The sequence below is a fragment of the Cydia amplana genome, chromosome 10 (assembly GCF_948474715.1).
Source record: "Cydia amplana chromosome 10, ilCydAmpl1.1, whole genome shotgun sequence".
Taxonomy (NCBI): Eukaryota; Metazoa; Arthropoda; class Insecta; order Lepidoptera; family Tortricidae; genus Cydia; species Cydia amplana.
This window is the reverse complement of record NC_086078.1, coordinates 18,625,204-18,643,557: the sequence shown is the minus strand read 5'-3', so window position 1 is coordinate 18,643,557 and position 18,354 is coordinate 18,625,204. Positions and strand designations below refer to the sequence as shown.

Genomic DNA, 18,354 nt, shown 5'->3' with positions numbered 1-18,354 from the left:
CCGGTTAAACCTGCAGTTACCATGGTTACCGGTACAATTTGACACTGGGTTAACGGTTTAACCGGTTAACCCCGGGTTAGTGGGATGGTGCAAGTGGCGCTTAGGTACATAAGTAATACATTCCTACTTGTTTATTCAGGTGACTGCATTAATCAAACACCTACCTAAGGTCAACCCCGTTACCTCTGACCTTTCAGCGGGAGTCGAACCCACACCCCACGTAGTGACGAAGCAGGTGCTGCGCCAAATGGGTCGTCGACTCGCGACTATTCTGGGAGGAGTATTATTAGCTGAAGCAAGAATAGCCGCGCGTCAGATGGCCCATACTCTAATGTGGTCGTAGGTCCACCACATCACACAATGGTGGAGGCAAAGAGTGGGGTCGTAATTAGGGCTTCCAATACCGGGATCCCGGGATCCCAGAATACCGGGATCCCGTCTTTTTAAACGCAATTTTCAATACCGGTATTTTTAAATACTATACCGGGATCCCGGTATTTTAAAAAAGGAGGGAAATGTGCAGTATAAACCCTTTAAATCCATTATATTCGGCTGTATCAAAGAGCTTACTAAACGTCAGACCCATCTAGAGTTAGACCAAGTAAAGTCTGCAAAGATTTTGATAGTAGGTATACGCAGTGCAAGTGTTATTTGTACGTCATAATTTCATAGAAGTTTGTCGTTTAAAATAACACTTGCACGGTGTGTGCTATCAAAATCATTGCAGACTTTTCTTGGGCTAACTTTAACTGGTATCTAGCTCTTATTTTATTTTTGAAACAAGATCGTTGCCTATGCATCAGATAAATATTTGGTGGTTGGACTGGTTGGTGATGGATGAATCCTGAAGTTTTGTGAGTGATGAATATGATGATAGTGACATTAATATAATTAGTTCTTATAATTTTATCAAAAAATAAAACGAAAGAGCAAGGATAACTGTAATAATCGCAAACCAATTTTGACGGAAATTTGAGGTAAAGGTGAGGTAAAGTCAACAAATTGGATACAATATTGCCAACCTGGAGTGTGAAATAAAATTATTGCAGATGGTGGCATTGATTGTTTATTGTTGTAATAGCTTTTAGGACATTATCTGGTATTCCAGTGAGCCTTTTTAATTCCCCTTTTTAATCAAACTATGATTTTTTAAGCAATGCATATCCAATACCGGGATCCCGGGATCCCGGTATTGATGAATACAGTTTCGGTATTAATACCGGTATTGTGAGAAGTCCGGTATTTGGAAGCCCTAGGTCGTATGATGGTAAAGGTAAGATAATTACATGTTGAAAATTGGCTAAATTCGTATATAGTATAGTCATATACATAAATAGTAATATAAATTCATGGACCTAGAATATTACGGACAAACTGTGACACTGCAATGGCGGACGGTTTGAATGTGTGCGTGTAGACGAGTGTTACCATGTAACATAAATTCTCCCCTAATGATGAAACAATTATTTTTAATATCGTCCTAGTTTTTTTTTAATTTAAAATAAAAAATTAGGACAGTTTTACGTTAGACAATAAAAAAGGTGTGTACGTATCTGATTTTATAGGTCTTGAAAATGCGCAATATCGCACAATTACTTTGTGCAAACATTATTTTCAATACCTAATGATATTTAGCATCGTAATGAAATCAGTTCGTCATGTTTTTTTATTTTTTCATTTAACTTGAAACATATCTGGTTTTCAACAAAAAAATTATAATACATAACAAACAAACTTGGAGGATACAACTAAACGGAGTAGCCATTAACAGGCTTTCCCCTCTGTCGAAAATAGGCGGCCAATGGTCATACACAATGTATGGACTGACGTTTATCTGACATGGCTATTTTTACGTTACGCATACATTTGACGTTCCCCTCCCCCGCAAAAATCGGCAGACTGTTTTGTACAGAAAATTACAGACATGGCGTCTCCGTTTGATTATATCCTCCAAGCAAACAAACGTTAAGTATCGCTCCTTAGTACGGGAAATTACCATATCGACCTAGTTTGAAATGCACAATCAATAATTTAACCATTTACCTAAATGATCTCTTAATAAATAATGATTTAATAAGAAGGGTATCAATTACCCTACTTTCGGGAAATTACCCTATTCATGTTACTGGTCACACTCCTGTTTTGTAGTTTGATAATTTAAAAACAACAAATTATCGTGATTTTACGTACTAATTGATAAACTTAAGTATGAAAAGTTATTCCGTGACTTTTTTTCTTTCGATCGGTACAATTCTAGCAGGATTTAACTACGCATGCCGGCATATTTTATATTTTTCTTCGACATGTTTACTTCAATGACGTTTCGATTCGTCTGACGGCAAACTGGTGGATGTGGGCTGTCAATGTGTGTGTGTCACGCGTAAATACTTAGAAACTGGTGGATGTTGGAATCACAGCTGTGTTGTAAGCGAAACTCTGTCCGTAATATTATAGGTTCATGTATAAATTCATAAATAGCCGCGCGTCAGGTGGTCGATATTCCAGTGTTGCCGTAGGTTCATCCCACCACGAACACTCGCAACACACGGACCTTATTCTTTTGCAATAAGGTTTACGTCGTGACAATCTAGCTAACCCACGGAACGCGGCTAGCGGCTACACGGGATGGCTGCAAACAAGATCATTTGATGGTAAGCTGATATTTAATCTATTTAATTCGGTTCTAGTAATATACGTATATAACGCATCACTACAGAGGTTCATCAGAAGATTCCAGGTTCGAATCCTGGCATTGGGCATGTGATGTTGGAAAAGTTAAAGGAAACATTTGCAAGATATTAATATCTTTCTCTGGTTAATGATCTTCCTACGGAAAATAATACGGTACGGCCGACGGGCACGGTGACGTAATCCCACAAGAGTTGTACTACATATTGTTTTGATGTCTTTGAGTTGCTACATTAGATAAGTAGGTAAGGTCGCATATTCTTTCCTATGCCTTTAGGAATTCATGGCTTAGGTACAGTTAACAGCCTATTATCATAATCACAAAACAATAAACTCTGTTGATTGTTGGTTGAGCTTTAACGATTCTAATTTTACGAGCCACGCGGCGCCGGCGCAGAAGGTGCGCAGACCACATGGTCACACTAAACTAGAGAGAACTAATTTAATATTACACTCATTAAAGCTGGTTATTTTTTGTGGAAATTATCCAACAAATTCACCTGATTCTATTGCTCATATTAGTGGTAAAATCGGCGGTGAGGCTTTATTTAACATTTGTTAATAGTTAGATAGTTACTCACTCAGCTTCACAGTATTAAAATAAACAAGTAAGCCAATGCAAACGAGTCTGCTCAGTCCTAACTGTCGTAAAATTGTTAATTGATAGGTAGGTAAGTACCTAATGCTTCGGTAACAGTTGTAGCGTCGCAACAAACAATATGTCGAGGATTATGCCCCAGTACCCAGCACCCGGTACATTTTTGAGTTTTTCTCATACATACTTAGTATAAAAGCTTGGGAAGCCGCGATGTGAATCAAATGCTTTGAACAAGTCATATCATTGTCATTTACTAATTTGCTTCTGTGATCGTAACATCTTAACATAAATTGTAAATTCAATAACTAATACATATAAGTAAATAGGTACTCGTATCAACGGTTCATGGAACTTTGTTGCCACGGAGGCTTAATGGAAATTTAGGAGTACGCACTATCGCCAACAAAGTTAAATTACTATTTGAAAACCTTATAGCAACGAAATAAGGTCTATGTTCAGTTAACTGTTAGTACTGTTTACATTAATCTCAGAAAGTAGCAGTTCATAGGTCATTAGCACTCCACGGGTTTGTACTAATTGTACTATGAACTTCTATAGATAGTGACAGATAATCTTGTAATGTCACACACGATCTTCTAAACAAGCCAAACCAGCAGAAAGGTAAGAAATATAAAGGTATGAAACAAAAGTTATGTGACTATTTCCATACGTTGATGGCGTTTTCTGTCAACGATTGTCATCTTAGCTGGGCCCCCAAGTCGTTGACTTTATGTAAACATTGTTTACTCGTCCGCGGCGCCGGCGGCGCGGCGTGGGCGCCGCTGCTTAGCATAACGCGTGGAATGTCTAATTAGATTATACTCGATTAAGTTCCAGCACTTCCAGCTATGCTTTTCCACTTTTTATTTGTTTCTAAGTTTATTTAGCATCGTTTACAGAAGTTTATGCTTGATACAAAATTAATATAATAAAAGAGTATAAATTTAAATTTTTTGCAGGGCAATTTATTAGGCAGCGAAAACTATTTAATCAAGATGAATGAAGTTTCAAATTAAGAATTTTTAAAATTAGAGACATAATTATTATGTTTAAGTATTTTATATCGTACATCGTCTAACTAAACAATATAAATAAAGCGTAGTATTTGGAAACGTAGAGGTAACAAAAAAAAGCGGCCAAGTGCGAGTCGGACTCGCCCATGAAGGGTTCCGTATTTAGGCGATTTATGACGTATAAAAAAAAAACTACTTACTAGATCTCGTTCAAACCAATTTTCGGTGGAAGTTTACATGGTAATGTACATCATATATTTTTTTTAGTTTTATCATTCTCTTATTTTAGAAGTTACAGGGGGGGGACACACATTTTACCACTTTGGAAGTGTCTCTCGCGCAAACTATTCAGTTTAGAAAAAAATGATATTAGAAACCTCAATATCATTTTTGAAGACCTATCCATAGATACCCCACACGTATGGGTTTGATGAAAAAAAAATTTTTGAGTTTCAGTTCGAAGTATGGGGAACCCCAAAAATTTATTGTTTTTTTTCTATTTTTGTGTGAAAATCTTAATGCGGTTCACAGAATACATCTACTTACCAAGTTTCAACAGTATAGTTCTTATAGTTTCGGAGAAAAGTGGCTGTGACATACGGACGGACAGACGGACAGACGGACAGACAGACAGACATGACGAATCTATAAGGGTTCCGTTTTTTGCCATTTGGCTACGGAACCCTAAAAAGATAAAGTGCAAAATTTGGGATAGGTAACCTTTTTAGCGTCGTATTATTTCCAAAGGCAATCAACAAGGGTATTTGAGAGTTTCCAGGTTCAGGGGTTCAGGGACGGAAAAAAGTGATACTAATTACATAATCATAATTATAACTCCTATGGTGGCTGCAATACGGCCACATCTGAAACTTTTCCTTATTTCTTTATTAATAAATTCTAATCTCAAAAATCATAAATTTTGAGATGTGGTATTGCAGGATTATTGCAGGGGTATTGATGGTCGTATGGTGACACGAAATTACGAACTAGGGTTTTTATATTGGGCTTTTCAGGGTCGGAATCCTAAATGCGGAAACCGGTCGGTGTTTTTGCCATTTCAAGGTGAATGTAAATCAGGGGGAGGGGGAGGGCGCAGGCTTCAAGCACGTGACTGGCTCCCCGAGAGGGAAAAGGACGATGGGGTGTTCCAGTAGTCAATGGAGTTTCAACTGTATTTGAATGAGGTTAAAGTTTAAAACCGCGCACGTTTTGATGCCACGGCTGTTTGCTTGATGCCTCAGAGACGGCGCGGCGCGAAACCGAAATCCACTCCCGCGCAAGCTCTTTAGCAAGCGGGACGTGCTCCATCCTAGATTAATTTAAAACCCTTTAAACTATTTCATCAATGAAACACCTCTCTATAATAATACTTCCAACAGTTTTTCTACGTAAAAGTTTTTACGCGTGAAGTTTAAAAAGTACGTTTTAAATAATGTCCGTTATCTATAAATAGAAGCACCGGTATTTATTTACGTTCAGTTGTAACTTGACATTCAGCGTTCAGTGCGTATTGCCGGCGTGAGGTTATTTTAAAGTCCTTATGAAAGTTACCTTTTAAATTTATTTTTTAAGTCTAGCTGTGAATTTTATAGATACTTACTTAATAAAATTGTTTAAAAGATTTTGATCTCAAATTAATTAAAAATATAAGAAGAATAAAAGTACCTACGTAAGTTACCTACATAAAGACAAACAACTTAATCTTAACGAAAACTTGCAAAAACAATTGAAGAAGAAAAGCAGTTCACCAAAGACATTTGATCGTATGATTCTATCTAAGTGTGCTAGGACCAAAAACAACGGACAAGTGTTAAAAACATCAAACATTGCATGAAGCTTTTAAATCAAGCGTAAAAGGGAGGAGCCGCGTCTCGGACCTTCTTTATTTTGGGAGAGTACCAAGTGATCAGGAGGAGTGAAGATCGTCTCCGACTTTCATTGCAAGTGTGCTGAGACCACCAGAACAACAGGAAGTGAACAATACCTCTTTAATTGTCCTTGCAATTGACAACTGAAATTGAACATTAAAAAGTAAAGAGCGATCGTCTCCCACTGTTATTGCAACAGTTCTGGGAGTACCAGGAATACAGGGAGAGGAGAGATGGCGAGTACCGGTGCGGAGGGGGTGTGCGGGTGGGGGCGCTGGCAGGTGCGGCTGGCGCTGCTGCTGGCGCTGCCCGTGCTGCTGACGGGCATGTACTGCACCAACTACGTGTTCCTGGCCGCGGCATCCAATCACAGGTGAGCTATTACTGCTATTAGATTATGTAAAGTACAGTCACCAACAAAAGATGCTAAGCAGTTGAAGTCATCAGAATGACCTGAGCACAACTTTGTCTAATTTTATACCACTAGTTTTCATAATTAAAGAACAGCCGAAAATTCCCTGTTCAAAATATTGTTTTGCAAATTTACGCAACTACTATACTACTATTTAGGGTGAAAAAGTAAGTATCTTATTGTTAAGATTGTTCAGTAAGTAACTGAGGTAGGTATATTATTCAGAAGACCAGAACCTCCGTACAAAATCCCAGAGTTTCAGAAGGAGGGACCCTCTGAAATCCTTGGACTTTTCCGGGTTTGAAATCACTTTTAAATTATTACGATTAGTTTTTTTGCTTTTCCGTTCAGTTTTAAATATCTCCAGCGTTAAGAGGACGCATCGTTATTGTTGGCTACTGCGGGTACTAATTGCTCACAAAGTAATGGAACCAGTCCGACAGGCGGCATGTGTTACCGACACGGTTCGCGACAAGTCAACAACTGCCTACTTTCCCCGTCACGTGCAAATAAATATTAGGCTGATCTAAGAAAGATATTGTAGACAATGAAACCTTAAACACAAAAAGCGATTACGAAAAGTGAGACAAGCGGATATTCAATTCAATTCAATTCAATATATTTATTTCAGACTGCATAGGTCCATAAAATTGTTAATATTACAAGTACTTACATTTAGGAGTTAGTGCCTATATGCTAAACATACATTAAAATAACTAATAAATATATTATAATATCCACGGCACAAAACTAATTAACATGTAACAACAACATAACACAACAACACATACATTAAATACATACAATAAAACATTATCCCGCGATAACACTTCTGTCTACAACGCATGGTGTCACTGATGTCAGCAGTCATTTGCCAACAGTCAGCGGTGTCAGCGCAGCGCGCGCGCGTTATCGGGTGATCTCGCGACCCATGCCCGTTGATTGTGATGCTGGTAGGTGAACTCGGCACGCGGGGACACCATGCTCTATAATTGTGCGTAAAATTGTTTTGAAACCCTGAAGGTGAAAATTACGGGGTTAACATGACAATGAACATTGAAATTCCATATTTCGGAATCAAGTTAAGTTATTAAGACGAAAGACGAAAACTAGTTATTCAAAAGTTTAACGACTTACTGATTCCACGACCCACGCACGAAATTGAAAACCATACTATACCTAGTATTGCGGCCAGTGTCGCCAGGAATAGAATGAGAGTAATACGTATTGGGAAGCAGGAACTGCTGTGCGGACTCTCCTGACCTACTTGATCCACCTCCCACGTCATTGCTCGGACGCTTGTGGACGTCGACTGCGAACGAAAGATAGGTCCAGTAGCAGAAGATGCTAAGCGGGCAAAGCTCAATAACTATACAGTTATTGAGCTTTGCCCGCTTAGCATCTTCCAACTATACAGTTTGGAGAGTAAGAGCGTCATGCAATTTGTCTGACCCAATATTAAACCCGGATCAATCATCTAAACAAATATTTAAACATACATATGTCTTTAAACTATAACGGCATCCTCAAACGAAATGCGACTAACCAGCCCAACTGGAAAGGTACCTCCATCTTACAGAAGACCAAGTGATCGACTGATCGACAATAACCTTACCCCAAAACTCCAAAGGAAAGATGCACAATAATGTGAAGCCTTGGATGAATGTTCCCATTAATTTTTAAGAAACTGTTCGTTTTTAGGTGCTGGGTAGCGGGGTTATTTCAGAAGTCAAAGTTCATATACATATGAATAAGTTCCAATGACTACAATTATTAGAAATTAACATAGTATAAGTACTTATGTAGGCTTAGATAATATAAAACTAGACCGATGCAGATACCGATAGAAGTGGAGTCTGGAACGCCTGACTGGAATGTGCCCACAGCTATATGTATATCTTATCGGGCCCATGCCTGGAATATTCCCAGCTAGATATAAAAGTAATTAACGAATCACCGCGGTATTCGGAAAACAAGATCCGTTCTAGAGAAGAGAACGATAAGATATGACACTAGATACCAACTAGTTTAGATTTCAACTAGATATCTTTTGCAGCTCAATTCGATCACCATGTCACTTTTACGTTAAATTATCGTTTTAAGATCGTTTCGAAATCGTTTTGAGATCTAAAAATACATAACGTTTTAGACATTGTGAAAATCGTTCAAGAGTATCTTCAGAATCGGGGAAATGTCAAATTTAGATCTTAAAAATATCGTTGTCGATGTCTAATAGATATCTAATAGATATCTAGTTCAAAATCCGAATCGGGCCCTTCAGTTCAACGTCACGTAACTGATTAGGTAAATGTTTTGTATCGTCGCATCGCCAACAAAAGTAAATAATCAATAAAACTAATTTGATTTACTTCAAAATATCTAGGTGACCGAGCTTCGCTCGGAAAACATATAAAAACTCGAAAATGCGCGTTTTCCCAGAGATAAGACCTAGCTAGATCGATTTTTCGCCCCCGAAAACCCCCGTATAGCAAATTTCATCGAAGTCGTTAGAGCCGTTTCCGAGATCCCCGAAATATATATATATATATATATATATATAAATAAATAAATAAATAAACAAGAATTGCTCGTTTAAAGGTATTAGATAAATAAATAAACAAGAATTGCTCGTTTAAAGGTATTAGATAGATAGATAGATAGATATAAACAGATTCATGATTCAACAATATGATAATGGCCATTTGATCGCGTTTTATTTCTAATATTAGCAGCGACATTCCAATCTTGGGATTTTATTTGAATTGAATTATAATACCTGTTTTAAATCTACCTCTTTTTTTAATACACCGGTCCCGTGTATTTCCATGTGACATTAAGTATATAGATATTGCTTGCTTTCTGGTTAAAATAGGACAGCAACACTTCTAACTGCCCATAGGTGGTCAATACAAAAATATTAGATACCTACTTTGCTAATCCGCGAAATAATAACGTGCAAGTCAATCAGTGCTATAACACGTTATATAAAGTACCTACTTAAATACTTGCGTACTTTTTGCATCCCCGACCGATTGTCTAGCTAGAATGTCTAATCAGATGCTTCCTTAGTATGGCCAGTACCTATGGGGTTGGGTCAAATTTTAGATTGGTCAAAAAGAAGTATTTTTTTTAACTTTATGACCACATGTCACTTTAAAATTGTTTTTCTTTTGTTTATAATGACCTCGTTATACCTAATAGGTAAGTACTTCTAATAATTAGTAAAACTAAGGGCACAGACGGACTGCAACTATTGCAACCCGACTGCAGTTTGTATAGGATATATTGTTTTCCTTAATCATAGGTAGGTAATTATAGTATGTAATTATTAGTTGTATTCGTAGTAGTGTAATTGTTACATACTTAGCGTAACTTATTTTTAAAATGTGTTTTTCAATTAAAAGACACATCAAGATTGTTTACCTTATTTCTAATGCTAAAAAAAACGAACTATAGTAAAAAGTAACTTTAACAATTTAATATCTACGCTAAATAATACTTGACCGCGTGAAAAATTCGATGTTTAATTGTTTATATTCCAATTCGCTATCTGCGAAGTCGCAACACGTGCGAGGCCGGAAACTACGCACGGATTCCCCGGTTCTAATCTGAACCTTTTGCTACTACGCGTTACAGTTTATATTTATTTAGTTGAGGAGTTCCATCGCGTTATCTTGTTCCCAAGTGGCGGTGAGGTATTTATAAAAGCACATTAATGGCAGGTCGCCGAATGACCCCTCACCCTTGAAGAAATCTCACACCATTTCATACAATTTTCTAATAGGGTACTCTCTGCGGAGGGCAACGCTCCTTAACCCGGCAAGAAAAGTTCTATGCTGACAAACTTGCAAAAATAATCTGCGGACACAGAATTGGTCACTGACAATACCGACTGCTGAAAGCTGAAAGATAATGAAATGCGCCATATTGTTGTGTATTCCATTCTCTATCCCTAGATATTATAACCTAGAAAAGTTTAATATTGAAAAAATCTGCAACTTTTATATCCACTGCCATGCTTGGTTGGTCATCGCCGCCTAAATATTCCGGCAAATTGACCTAATATAATAGTTATGTGGTGCTATTTCGAGAGATAATTCCGAACTCTACACGTGACGACAATTCTAATTCAGATTTAAACTGTCGTGAGTCACTACCTATTAACATCAAATGAATTTTGCGAAATGTTTCGAAGAGGTTTTCATTTTCAAGCATTGAAGTGAGGCCACCAATGAGATATGCTGACTGTATAATATTATAAATTATATTAAATTATTAATATATATATTATAAAAAATATTTTTAATTTCCATTTGGCCATAGTTCCCTTTAGGCGTTTATCTAACCATGTTTACCTTGAGCAGGTGCTTGAACTCCCTAAAACTGATAATTTGCATGGGAGATGTTTATGGTAAGCGGCCACGTGCACGTTAGAGCGGGGGCCTTTCCTGCATCTCTATCGCTCAAATATGCACGAGTGATAGAGAGGTAGATAACGACAATTTCGATGTTTTGCGGTAGGTAGTACAGATCGACGAACAGGTTCGCTAAAACGATCGAACTCGCTCTCTGCGGACCCAAAAGACGTAAGTAGGTATACATATTTACCTATGCTTAACTTGAAGAATGCATGGTGTGAGTGGTGAAGGAAGGTGAAGGAATATTTAAAACAGTGAGAGGAAAGGACTTTCTCCGGGTGCGGAGGCGCGGGCGCGGGCAAACTGGAAAAACTCGTCCTTATTGTATCGAATTGTAAGGTAAACGTACTAGTGCTCGACATACTAATGCCCAATAGATGACACCCTGCTGTCACCTCTATTGACAATGACTTTAGTTTCAAGATGACATGTACTTTACTGATTGTACGTTACGTACGAACGTACGTACATTTGTTGATATTGTAAAAACAGTTAATCTTAATGAAATTATTTTAATGTGTGCTCGATAGATCATATGTTTTTCAGAGTACGTTTGCTGCCGTTAAAATTAACCATTTTCTTGACTGTAAGAATAAGGGAGAGAATATATAATCAAAGGGATAGTTTTAATATTAGGTGTGTTTAAAGAGTTTACTACTATGTACTACAATAAGATCTGATATTATAAATACGAAAGTATGTAATTCTGCCTGTTTGTCTGTTATCTCTTCACGTTTTAACTACTGCACTGATTTAATATGAAATTTGGTATGGAGTCTATTGCGAAGGTTTGAGGCTCGACTCCCGAGGAAGCGAAGCCATGTGGAGAAGCTAGTATTACTTAAATAGTGGCATTCTTTCGGCCCTGAACTTGTATGGACAGAACGCAATAATCCGTACCTCAATGTCACTTTTTGTCTATTACTTTAACGTTTTTACTATAAACCGTTTTATAGAAAAAATACAATGGAAATATCCATTCACGTTGCAATTTTTATTTATTCAATTGATTTTGTTACAATAGTGAACTCAAATACATTCGGGCAAGTGCAAATGAAGGATACACGGAAAGAACATGTCTAGTCACTTTTTTCGGAAATAGTTATTTGTACAACAAGAGATCAAAGTTTGATATTTCTTCGAGTGCTTATTTTGAGTCCCGTGCAAGCGAAAGATTCTATAATAGATTCACGAGCGTAGCGAGTGAATCTAATTTAGAATCTTGAGCGTAGTAAGGGACTCAAAAGCGCACGAGATGTAAATAACTTTGATCTCGTGTAGTTCACAAAACTTTTCACCTCAGCAGTGAGAACATATTACAGAACCCGAAAAATGTATTCCTTCTTCATCACTTACCTCTATTCACTCATGTTTTCTTAAGATATACCAACAATTAAATTTTCACCTCAGCATCTCGAACAAGGGTACTTTGCTACTTAAAAACAGTGAGCAAAATCGCATTTTGCTCACTGAGTGAGCAAAATCGCATTTTGCTCATTTTGTCTCACTCAGTGAGCAAAATGCGATTTTGCTCACTGTTTTTAAGTAGCAAAGTACCCTTGTTCGAGCTGCTGAGGTGAAAATGAGATTTTTATCTCAAAATGAAGAGCTCTTTTAACTATTAGTTAGGTATATCTTTTGCTACCACTGTATAATAAATGTAACACAACTTTTTTTTGTTAAATAATACCTGGCCCCTATTTCACCATGGTGACAGGTGCGACAATTGTCGACATCACTGTTACTGACGTCACAGGCCTCCATAGGCTACGGTAACCGCTTACCATCGGACGGGCGGTGTGCTTGTTTGCCACCAACATATTAATTAAAAAAAAACTCCATTATATCGCCAATAAATAAGTACCTACTTACTTTGCGAAGCTAATGACAATTGTCACAAGAAACACGACAATTGTCACGAAATTACGACACAGAACTCATTTACTGTCAAGAATTACCGAAAGTTCTATTAAATCGTGTGACAATTGTCATCATCATCATCATAAACTTCGAAAGAGAAATACCTGTTTTTTGCCGATATAATAGTTTTTTTAAATAATACAATGATGGTGACAAACGGGAATACGGCCCGCCCGATGGTAAGCGGTAACCGTAGCCCATGGATGCCTGTGACGTCAGCAACAGTGACATTTGTCGAATTGTCGCACCTGTCGCCGTGGTGAAATAGGGGCCTGTCACGGAATTAGCATACGTTTTGACATTGTTCTAAATTTTAAAACCGCAATTACTCAAAATGTTACTGAAGTGACTAGACATGTTCTTTCCGTGCGCCCTTCAAATAGTTATGTCGTGCTAGCTATGTCGAAGTTTGCAAAGATGTATGTGAGTAAATATGTACATCAAATAAAATATGCCATTGTTATTACGTGCTTTAGAAAATGATAGTTCCTACCTATTCTTGTAAAGCATTGTAGATTATGCCGATTTGAGATCAACAAAAACATACACTTTAAACAACTACTCCGTCTGACGTTATTTATTTTAACTAAAATAAATATGTATATTAAATAACATTATGATTAAAACAAATAATAAACTGAACTAGCTGATTCTAATGTTTTTTCCCGTAAATCTCGAGCCATGAGGTTGGGCTGTTTTATTCTTTGAAATCCAGGAGTAGATTTAATAATATTTTTAATTAAATATTATTCCAATTAGTTACATACAGACAGACCGAACATTTGTGTAAAATCATTTTCCTTGCAGATGCCTGGTCCCAGAATGCGAAGGCAACCTGAACGAGACGTCGTATTCCGCGGCGCGCGCAGACTGGGGCGCGTACGCGCTGCCCAAAGATGCGTGCACGCGCTATCAGCCACTTGACGACACGTGTGCTTCGGAGTCGTTTAAGGAGACTTTGACGGAGTGTGAGGAGATGGTGTACGAGTCACACAGAAGCATCGTGGCTGAGGTGAGAGCAACGCTTTTACTCCCAATGTAAATAGTTGACACTACACTTTGAGCTCAAAATCTTCGTAGGGTATCCTAGGGGATTTCCGCTTGTGCCCTACACACTCCGACCTGCACACCTTTCCATTGCTTTAAGTTGAAAATGCATGTAGCTCGTGCTAGTGCATTTTTCGGAAGGTCAACATCAGCTGATAGCTAATTATGAAAATAATGTGTGGCGACTTCTACACCAAGTCTGAACTGAAGTAAAAGAAGGAAGGTAGGTTCAGGCAAAGATGACGCCATGAATAACGTTTTATAAGTTACGTTCTAAACTTCTATAGAGCGTTCCATGCAACTGTCTACTTTGTTTAAGACGTTAACCATACAAACGCGAATGAAGAAAAAATCTCATAACATAGGAAAATGTTGCTTCCTGGACAGACACGCCCGTGGAATGTGCATCTCTAAATCAAAATGTTTTTGAATTCGGTTGCTGTTCTTATCAAGAAGGTTGACGCCTGAAGGTTGTCATAAGGCAAATGTTAAAATGTTTTTAACATTAGACTCTCGTTGAAAACGCGTTTAATTTTGCAGTTTGGCCTGGGCTGTCAAGAATGGAAACGCTCGCTGGTGGGCACCATCCACAACGTGGGCATGCTCATCTCGCTGCCCATCATTGGGCACATTTCTGATCACTACGGCCGCCGCACGGCATTGGTGAGTTTATTATTCTAATTCTTTCGATCAGAATCCGTGCAGTACGCTACTGAAATGACATTGAAAGTTTTCATCCTGATTGGTACGAATAAGTAGGGACATAAAAGCGGAGCATACCTACGCTACTCGTGTCCGCGACAACCAGGTCTGAATCAGGTAAAAATATTGATGACACCGTGATTTGTATTTTGGGTTCTACAAAGTTAGGGAACTCTTGAACTAGAATTACAAATTCTTATACGATTTTTACCAAGAACTTTGCTGACACGGATAAAAATTTATACATTGACATCTATTTAAGAACTGCCTGTTTGTATATTATGTTTTGCTATATCTTAGGCGATTGAATAGTCCTGGGAGTTTTAATACCAGTATTTCGCTAATCTAAAAATACTGTGTTGCAGATAGTAAGTGGCGTGGGTGCTGGTATCCTTGGGCTGTGCAAGTCTTTGGCTGGATCTTACTACGCGTACCTGATGTGGGAACTATTAGAAACCATCCTGGGCGCCAGCGTCTACCCAGCCGCTTTCGTGCTCAGTAAGTACCATCATCATCTTATTCTTGTTCGCATCATTCTTCCATTCCATATGAATCCAAAAAATCATCGCAGATACAGAACATAACATACTGTAAGGCTGCTATTTAACTGATCACCATGCAGGTATACCTAGGTCATACATACGAAGGATGACTGTTTATGTAAAGATGAGATGTTCATGTACCTAAAAACGAAATGCTGTTTTGTAGGGGTGAGGTTCGCGGAATCATATTAAAATCTATTTAATGAATTTACGTTTGAATCTGCGATCTAAATAGTGATTCTAATCTTCCAGTGATCGAATGGCTGGGTGTCGAGCACCGGATCCTCGCCAGTCTCGTCCTGGGCATCCCCCTCGCCGGCGGCGCCGCGACGCTCTCCCTTCTCGACTACCTAGCTGGCTATTGGCGTACCTGGTGCCGCATAGCCTACCCACCTTCCTTGCTCCTGCTGCTCTACCCCTGGCTCTTACCGGAGAGTATCCGCTGGTTGGCCATTCAGAACCGCGTGTCCGAAGCCGTCGCGGTGATGAAGCAGGCGGCGCGGTGGAACCGCGTGCAGGCGTCGGATGAGGCGTTTGAGAAGATGCTCTGTGATCAGAACGAGAAGACGCCTGTGGCTAAGGTTGAGGAAGAGAGCCTGTTTGCAGCTTTTATTAAGTGAGTGTTTCTTTAGGTTATATTTAAATATTGAGGGTGTTTACCTGATGGTTACGAGAAAAGTAATTGTTAATAGATTTTACGTAGGTATACTTAGTTGGTAATAATTAGGGTTCATTTTTTTACTTCAAACATAAACACGATTCACACAATGACTCATTTTAGCAAGCTAGACTTAAACACAAAGTCAGGGCATCGACTTGTTTGCAAGCTGCAAACATGTCCAATACATTTCCGTACCTATAGGTACCGTAAAACGGGGTCACCAGAAATCGCGGGGTGAATAGAGATAATTTCGGTACTTTCCTTTACATTGTTATATTTTAAAAACTAGACTACCATCCCCAATTCATTTGAAATACAATTATAGTAGAATATTCAATCTTTAATGAATATAGTGATTTAGTGAAAGTCAGTTTATTTATCCTAATAAAAACCTATTTGAAGTTTGTGACAGCCCTGACTGTTTTTTTCTAATCTCCCATTATGACGTGTCTATCGACCCCGTTTTACGAATGTGTCGAGATCGGGTAGTTTTTCTTGATTTTCTCTAAAATCAGCGGGTTGAAAATAAAAATAAGTACTTATACAGAATTGAAGAACTAAGCAAGACTCAAATCATGATGTCAAAATTATTACTTTTATCATTTGGATTCTTGGTGAAAAGTTGAAAATCGTGTCTATTCACCCAGTTTTACGGTATTGAAAGTTTTTTCAAAAGATGAAACCATGGTAGTACTTTATAACGAAACTTATCTTTTTTCTGCACATTTCAGATACGGCGCCCTTCGTCGCCGCCTAAGCGTGTGCTTCGTGTGGTGGATCTCGGCGGTGTTCGTATTCTACGGGCTAGCAGTGCACGTGCACGCTTTGGGCGGCTCCGCGCACGCCACCTACGCGATGGTGGCGGCGGCCGAGCTACCTGCCTTGCTGCTCAACACGCTGCTGCTGGACCGTGCTGGGAGAAGGCCTGTGCTGACGGCCGCGTTCCTCACGACGGCCTGTGCGCTTGTCGCGCTTTCCTGTTTGCCAGGTAAGCTGCTCAAGAAAATATAAAGGAAAAGGGGAGCTGTCTGCATTGTTATTGTGCCGGACCAATCTAACAGTCCGCGCTGTCTCGGCTGTCTGCTGCCCACCTGCTGCTAATCTCAGCACCACATGATGCCTGCCGTCATTTCGTGTTTTCGAGTCTGTCGATCTTGGTCGTATTTGTATTCTACTGGCTCGCTTAATGTTTGTCACTTTCATAAAAATAACTTTCGAACTGCAAGTACCTACTAAGTATTTTTCTGCTTTTCCAAATGAAGTAATGTAGGAAGACTGCAGATTTGCAAAGTGAATAACTGGTTTGAAATATGACCCAAAAAGTCCCAATAGGTACTTATCTGATAATTTATCAGTGACAAATATTTTTAATATTAACCTAGTTTCACCTGAATAGAAGATCATGAGTGTTTAATTCTCTTCCAGATGGTAGCGGCTGGTGGGCTGTGGCCCTGTACCTGATCGGCAAGCTCGGCGCCACCATGTCTCTGAACGCGCTGTATGTGTACACGGCTGAGCTGTTCCCTACGCGGGCACGTCACCGTCTACTAGCCGCCTGTTCTACATGTGGTCGGCTTGGGGCTGTGCTGGCTCCGCTTACACCTATGCTGGTAATTACATGATGCAACTGGTTTTTTCTAGAGATTTTAGGGTTTTGAGCTGAGATTTGGAGTTTAGGTTTAGAACTGCTGGCGTGCTGGCAGCTAGGCGAGTCCTATGTCAGTCACTGTCCTTATCAATACTGAACCAAAAATCAAATATGAGCCTGTAGTTCTATTTAGCTGGCTCCGCGACGCCGCTTACTAACCACTTGCGGCCGGCTTGGAGCAGTGCTGGCAAAATGCTGGTAATATATGTAATATAATATATTGCATATATTACCAGCATATTATGTTGCGACTGGTTTGTTCTAGAAATTTTTGAGTTTTAAGCTGAGATTTGGAGTTAAGCTTCACAACTGCTGGCCAAGAGTTGGAGTGACGTTTATTAAAATCCATACCTTATCGACATGAGCAACAAACGGTAGTCTATAGTATAGGGACTCGAGAGCTCATGAAGAGCGTCACCCTAAGGTGGAGTATATTCTTGAACGTTCTGAGAATATTTCACTTCCTTTGATAAAGATAAAAGATAAGATTACTTTGTTAACAGGCGCAGTTCAAGCCTTGGCTGCCAACTGCGATCTTCGGAACGCTGCCGCTTCTGAGCGCGGCGCTGACACGACTAGTACCTGACACGCTGCACGCCAGGCTACCTGACTCCTTCTCTGACCTGGACCCGGCGCGCATCCATGCTGCTGATGTCTGAGGTTGCTGCTGTGGCCGTAGTTGGTGGTGCAGACGCAGTTGGTGCCTGGCACATTGCACGCGCGGCTACCGGACTCTTCCTCGGATCTGGAGCCGGCACGCATCCGGCTGCCGACATCTGATGTTGCCGCTGTGGCCGATGTTGGTGGTGCAGATGCGGTTGGTGCTTGACACATTGC

At 39.3% G+C, this 18,354-nt stretch overlaps 2 protein-coding genes across 2 annotated transcripts in view; one reads left to right on the top strand and one right to left on the bottom strand.

The window, feature by feature from the left end:
- LOC134651450 (superoxide dismutase [Cu-Zn]) overlaps positions 1-18,354 on the bottom strand; it is a 394,084-nt gene that overhangs the window by 253,594 nt on the left and 122,136 nt on the right. The window lies entirely within an intron of this gene.
- On the top strand, positions 6,384-18,203 carry LOC134651605 (organic cation transporter protein-like). The gene is made up of 8 exons (XM_063506706.1): positions 6,384-6,540; positions 13,725-13,929; positions 14,505-14,627; positions 15,032-15,164; positions 15,461-15,824; positions 16,601-16,857; positions 17,295-17,479; positions 18,021-18,203. Exons 1-8 carry the CDS (start codon positions 6,401-6,403, stop codon positions 18,174-18,176), a joined length of 1,563 nt encoding a protein of 520 aa, XP_063362776.1. The 5' UTR covers positions 6,384-6,400; the 3' UTR covers positions 18,177-18,203.